The 6930-nt window shown below is 50.6% G+C and overlaps 2 protein-coding genes across 2 annotated transcripts; one reads left to right on the top strand and one right to left on the bottom strand.

Annotated features, from left to right (window-relative positions):
• Positions 1-323: 323 nt before the first annotated feature.
• On the bottom strand, positions 324-1456 carry Aud_000072 (uncharacterized protein; the record flags this gene model as incomplete). Its single annotated transcript, XM_043285589.1, has 2 exons — positions 324-1171; positions 1237-1456. The coding sequence occupies 2 exons, from the start codon at positions 1454-1456 to the stop codon at positions 324-326; spliced, it is 1068 nt and encodes a 355-aa protein (XP_043141524.1).
• Positions 1457-6164: 4708 nt separating this feature from the next.
• On the top strand, positions 6165-6794 carry Aud_000071 (uncharacterized protein; the record flags this gene model as incomplete). The annotated part of the gene is made up of 2 exons (XM_043285588.1): positions 6165-6222; positions 6307-6794. 2 exons carry the CDS (start codon positions 6165-6167, stop codon positions 6792-6794), a joined length of 546 nt encoding a protein of 181 aa, XP_043141523.1.
• Between the last annotated feature and the right edge of the window lie 136 nt (positions 6795-6930).

Here is a 6930-nt window from a genome sequence, read left to right as displayed (position 1 = left end):
CCTGGCTGAGAATAGCCATCCCACGTGTTCTGTCCCCCAGTCTCTGTCTGGCCTGGCTGGGAATCGCCACCCCACCCACCCCACATTCCACCTGTCTGTCCACCTGTCTGTCCACCTGTCTGTCCACCTGTCTGTCCACCTGTCTGTCCACCTGTCTGTCCTCCTGTCTGTCCTCCTGTCTGTCCTCCTGTCTGTCCTCCTGTCTGTCCTCCTGTCTGTCCTCCTGTCTGTCCTCCTGTCTGTCCACCTGTCTGTCCCCCTGTCTGTCCACCTGTCTGTCCCCCACTCTGTCCCCCGCAGTTGAGGTATACGGCTAGCTGATGTTAGCTGAAGGCAGTTAAAACGCGAGAGGAAGAGGTACCATTAGCAAACAGTGCATACGAATCCGCATTGTTCAGCGCATCATTAGTACTCAACGCCGTAGCAGTGCCGTATCCATAGCCCATATCCTCCGTGCCAGGCGGGTACACACCAGGGGCATGGGTGAACTCATGGATGATGGTGGTGGCCTGGTCTTGGCCATGACAGTCATTTGTCACCCCTTGGAGGCTGTAGAAGAGCTCGCAGTTGACGACCTCGTTGGTCGAGGGGAGGGTGTAGGCGAGGACGTTGGAGCCACAGTAGCCGTAGGGGTCGGAGCAGTAGTAGGTGGTTGAACCGGCCCCGTTCGACGAGGCCTCGCTGGCGACGGCTTTAAAGCGCGCGGCGACGTTGCTGCGAACATTGCTAGAGGTTGTCTTGAAGTACTCAGTGAAGAGCGCGGAGGAGCCTGAGGAGGCAGCATCAGCGGCTTTGCTGGCAATTGAGGCGGCGTTGCGGAGGGCTGTATTGAGGGCTTCAGCGCGGTTGCCGGTGCAGGATGAGGTGATCTTTGAGCGGCGGTCGAGGGGCTTGATGCTCGGGCGCACGGCCGCGGCCTTTGCAGCATCAACCTCAAGCTTGAGCTCGTTTGAGGAATAAGGGATATAGCCGGCGATCTTGTTGTTCTTGGTCACGGGAACGAAGCCCTGGGTGTGGACAGTGACGGGACCGCCTTGGGTGAGATTAGCGGTGCTGGCGATGTCAAACTCGTCCTCATAGGTGGCGCCAGGTGCAAGGGTGGTCAGGGCCTCCTTAGAGATGCCATCGCTGCGAAGCCGCTGCTTGATCCCAGTAAACTCGACCTCAGTGGCTTGAACCTCAGGTTAGTGATGTTTCCTCCGGGGGTAGGGGGATTTTTTGGGAAGGGACAGATACCATTGCGGTAGAGGGAAACCTTCTTGACAGGGCTAGAATCATTGAAGAAGTTGAGATGTACAAAGGTGACTTTCTCACTGCCGGTGTTCTTGACCACGGCCTTGATCCGGGTGTGGTTGACCTGGCTCAGGGTGATATCGAGAGCTGGGGCTTTGGCAGGAAGAGCCAGAGCCCCGTGGACGAGGGCCAGAATGGCAGAAGCGAGAGCAGTGACTTTCATGGTGGAGGATTAGATAAAGATGCTATTGCTCTTGCGCTTGCTCTTGTGATATGATGCTGATACTGTCAGATATGCTGGGTCATCCTCATATTTATAGACATCCTGACATTGAAGCAGTCGATATCACGAACAACACCTTGCAATGGAACACGGAGAACGACCAAAACAGGAGGTTACATCGTATCCCGTCTGCAAGGCTTGACTACTGAGGTTAAGACCTCGGTTGTCTGAAGACGTCTCCATGGCGTTTTACCAACCGGCATAACCACTCCACAAGGCTTACTGAAGCATCGCAACGAGCCAGATGAAATGCCGAAGGGGTACGCTTGGCTGGGCCCGTGGGCTGTTGTATTCAAGTAGTTGAGTGCGAGAGTCCAGTCAATCCCTGCCATTATCCCCACCAGCCGGTATAGATGAGGCTATGCTGATTCTTGGCTGCAAGAGATATGTTGAGATGGGCACGCCAAGTGGGTTGGCAGGCCTGGAGATGATGAAGAGGTCGCCTGCGGCCACCGTTTGCCTGATAGAGGAATCTGCGTTGTCTGGTCTGTAGGGTCCATCTTGCTAATTTTTCAGGTCGTATTGCTATGGTATTGACATAAATCACATGCCGACGATGTGGGTTGATCTAGCGCGGGATCTATCGTACGCCCTGTATCTGGTTTCAGACCCTGGATTTAGTGAAACCGAGTGGAGTCGTTTACTAAAGAGTTGTAAGAGAAGTGATACAAGTACTCCGCAGTGAGCCAAGAAAAACGACGACTCATCGATTAAATTGCCAATCATCACATCTTATCAATCCTTTTTATCTCCTTAATATCCGGCTGATACTTGAAGACCTGAAGAGAATGCAATCCAAGACTTCCTGTCTCACCCTCCCATTATTTTATACCAGTCATTTACTGCTGTACAAACCCCTAAAACTTGGCGACTTGATGTCATGTGATGAAGTTTCAGAAAGTGCCTGGATAATCTGCTGCGGGCTCAGTGGTGCATACTTAATAATAGTGCCTAATTCATGGAAGTGTCTCGGAAACCCGTTGTCACCCAAGTGATTGAAGTTTGTGGCGTTTATTCTTTTGAAGGAACACATCAAATCTCCTAGGATGGTTCATCTGTCCAGAATAGATCTTAGAAGACATGTAATATAGCATAATGGGTCAAAGGGGCACTCACCAGTGCAGTTGCGCAGGTAGCATTAGCGGCAAGACAGACAGCAAAAATTTACTCAAGATGGTAAGGCGCATTGAGATGTCAACTATTATAACCAAAGACTATAATAAAAAGGAAGGAAGGTGCAATAGAAATAATGAAGGTATAATCTAGGAGCACTATAGATCTCTCCAACCTCGACACCTGGCAAATACACCAGATAGTCGGAGACCGTCATATGCAACATGCCTATGGGCCCTCCAACAAGTCGACCACAAACCAGCGCCTTAGAACGGGCCGGAGAAAAAGGTATCTACCACCACAACTTTCATGCTCATCGCTAAGGGAAAAGAAATGGACACCTGGATCAGCCCATCTAACTCGTCAAACGTCCGTTACTGCGGTGTAACGGCTACTCTGAACCGTGGCATGGCCAACCTTGTGCCAGTGCCTAAATCACCCAGCGTTCGTGTTGTTGCAGGCCATCTCGAGTGAGGCAGAGATTTGGATCACGTATCTAGTCTTCGTGGTACTGATCCCTGCGACTTGCGCCTCATGGGTGGGTAATGCATTCAACAGTATGGCTCTGATGTGCGTGTTCACCACAGGGGTGGGCAGGTATCGACCTAATACATTCAGGTTATCTTCCATGTCAGAAGAGTCAGCAAGGGCAAGGGCCGCTAGGTGCTGGTCTGGATACAGTTCTTTTCTTTCTTGGTGTACTGCTTGTTCTCTCAAGTTCAGGCCTGTTAAGAGACATTGCCACAACGGCCGAAGGCCGCGTTAGGGTCTGCGCATTTAGGCCCGTCAATCTGCGCCCGCAACGCTTGGGCTTCCCCATGTAGCTTTCCATTCCGGCTCTGGTGTTGATATTGTACCAAGCATTAGTCTTAAAACATGCTGTCCAATGCATTGCGTCGTGTTCAGGGTGTCGCCCATATCCCACAGGAGCATTCGAGCTTTCAGCATGGACAAGTGCCATTTTCCTTCACAACCACTGGTGCCTGTGGCTAATACTGTGCCATATACTTGTTGTTGTGATGGACGCTGCAGTTGGTACTGTAGCAGGTGAATCACATGATCCGGTCGTGCCATGTGTGTCCTCGGAAATGTTGACATAGAAGTCATAGCAGCATTTTCCATGGTATGGCCCTGGTAATCTTTCTTCGATATTCCCCTGAATTCATGGTGATATTCGTTCACCCACTGTCCGCAGTTCATGTTTCCATGAAGTTGGTAAAAGCGGCCCTCTTTCGCTTTGTTGATGTTGGTGGTAAGGCTACGGTGCAGACTCTTCTGAGAACTGTGCCTATCCTAATTGGGGAACAACTTCAAGATGTCCGCAGAAAACGGATCCGCCGGTACCGGCTTCCCATCCTTCAGGTACTGAGTGATGGTGACCGACATGAAGAACAAACTGGCATGGTTAATAGACCATGAACCAGGAGTTCTTGAGGTCAATCCTCTGTTCCTCTATGGATTATGTTGAACATTTCTGGTGGCTGGGTGGTAATTTACGTGTTGATGTTTATTTCTACCGGCTCGATGCCGAACTTCTTGGTCAACAGGTAATTCAGCATCGTGGCCTCAAAGGCCTTGATGGCGGAGATGATCTCTGCGAACACCAATTGATCGGAATGATTGACTTGTCAGATCCCTCGAGCCGAATATTGCTTGCTTAGCGACGCCAGTTCGCTGGGCAGATCGGGCATCAGGGGATTCTTCCAGATTCCCCTTTCAAAGAGCTTCTGAGACTCCGCAGGGACAGAGGACTGGTTGATGGACGCCATGTTGAGATGTGAACGGACGAGATCAAGATGGTTGGTGCTTTGATGGGCGAAGAAGCGGGTCGTCGGGGATTTTAGATGGACCGATTGACCTGATCAAGGGATTTTCCTGTTTTAACCCGCGCCCGGCACTAGAGACGACAGAGTGCGTGCACCCCACCGATCCATACAAGACTAACGAAGGCAAAACGAGCCTACTCCGCTCGTCCGATGAACGGGAAAGGAGTGGAGGGAAGCGATTTTCACTCTGGAAGAAAATGTCGTTTCGAGAACTCCAGTCTATCCCGGTAATGTCGTTAGTACGGTCTACTTTAGGCACTGCATCCCAGGCCTCTCGTACAACTCTATGTAGGGGGTTATAAGAGAGATCTTCATCATTAGGATAGTATTTTTAGATCCAATTTCATACTATCTTAATAGGATTCAAATTAGGCGAGAAAGGAGGCCAGAAAATAGGTCGAATTCCACGCTCCCTAAGCTCTATAGGAGTAGCAGCTACGTGTGTAGGCGCTGCTCCATCTTGCATAAGCGAAAACTCTATTATTACCTTTACAAGGGGGAAATAGCCATCTGTTAGAGGTATTATACCTCTCCGCGTTTATACTATTCTATTTCTTCTCATAGAATCAACATAGACCTTTACTAGATCCATGTTAGAACTCTCTTTGACGTGGAGGATCAGTACGAATATAATCCTCAAGGAGTTTGCCTTCGCCTAGAAAAAGTAATAAAGGCTATTATATCGTCCATATTTTTGTCTAATAGTTTAGGCTGTTAACTAAGTACTTCCCGAAGTGTTTGACCACCAGCCTAATATATATAATGGAACTGGCCATAGGTGATAGTCTTTAAATGGTCCACGATTTGTTGATATGAATAGCCTACTTCGCGCATAGTTAGAATGGTCAAAATAATCGATTTAAGCAGGCGGTAGGGAGCTCACTGCTTCAGAATTTAGCGTGTAAAGTGGGCCGTACTAACGAAATCACCTGGATAGACTGGAGTACTGAGTGTAGCCTTACCCGGACAAGGCCAATGGGGGCTTTCCTCTGCTCCGTTTCATGGTGAGACTCGGCCGGAGCATCTCTGAAAGTCTCCAAGTGGAGCCGTCTCATGCGACGCGCCCGCTGACATAGCCTTTGCCAGACTTTGCCTGGTGGGTTACGATCAATTGAAACTTCAAACTTCAATGTGCTTATTAGAGAAGTCGGTTCCCTCGCCAGCACATCCAATCGGCGCGTCTGCCGTGAGGCCAGTGCTGACTCAGTGCCACTGACTAACTAGCCCTGTGGGAGAGCAAGTGGGTCTTGCAGCCATTCCAATGAACCGCTGCATTATATTGGCTATGACCTGGTTGGTGCTGCACATAGCATAACCAAAGGACTCAAGGTATGGATCGGGCGATACAAGGATAATGGACGAGGATGAGGATGGTGGGCGAGGACGATAGTCGACAAACGCCAAAGGCTGAGCCATACATTAATCTCCATTGGCAGACATCTATTTACACCAGGGAGGGCCGAATAAGGGACAGACGGTCGGAAATTTTACTTCTCTTAATCTTCTCCCCCCCTTTCTCGTCTTTAACCCAACCATTATAACCCCAACCATTAGACCAAGCCACTACCGCCAGAATACCAGATGCCAAGAGACCCGTGAGGATCGCAAATTGCTCCGGCGCTGCCAGTACGGCCCCCATGGTGGACACCGTCAACATTGATCTCGAGTACAATATTTACCAACGTTGTCATAGGTGACCCGGCGTGCACATGTACGACCAGGCGAAGCACGGCCCCGTGGATGCGATCAAGGGCGACTATATCGCCGGTATATTGTTGGAGTCTCAAGCGATCACATGGATCCCTGTTATCTGCAATTGAAGGCGTTGCTAACGTCACTATCTCTTCGAAGAGGCTAGTCTGGCCAACCATGCGGTGGAAATCAAGAATTCGACGGGTCCCGGCTGGGTTCCAACAGCATGGGACGGGCTCCACCAGACTCCCGAGATCGCTGCGGAGAAACGCATTAAGATCGTGATCAACGGAGGCGCCATCATCCCAAGAGCACTAGCCGAGGAAACGCACAAGTTGATCAAGGAAAAGGGACTTGATTTGAGCGTCGCCTACGTCGATGGAGGCAACGTCATCCACAAGGCTCAGCGCATCCTCGAGGACATCAAATTCGGTGCTCTCACCCACCTGGATGGTCACAATGAGAACGTCCATCTGGCGAAGGACTCCTTGGGATTCTTGGATCCCCCCGAACCTATGCCGGTGGTCTGCGCGAATGCCTGCCTTGGCCACCGTGCAGTCAAGGCCGGTCTCGACCAAGGCGTAGACATCATGGAATGGCATTCCTACTGGAATCGAGAAATTGACCAAGCACATCGTGTGCGTTAACGGCTACTCGGGTGCTTATTTGGAGTAGGAGCAAGGCCCCAGCAAGCTTCTTTCCCTACCAACGGAGAGTTTCGATCACATCATGGGGAAGGTTCTCAGCAGGACAGAATGGTGAGAGGGCTGGCCGAGAGAGGCA

The sequence above is a fragment of the Aspergillus udagawae genome, assembly GCF_001078395.1.
Source record: "Aspergillus udagawae IFM 46973 DNA, scaffold_1, whole genome shotgun sequence".
Classification (NCBI taxonomy): Eukaryota; Fungi; Ascomycota; class Eurotiomycetes; order Eurotiales; family Aspergillaceae; genus Aspergillus; species Aspergillus udagawae.
The sequence above is the reverse complement of the archived record's forward strand: the minus strand, read 5'-3'. Positions and strand labels throughout refer to the sequence as shown.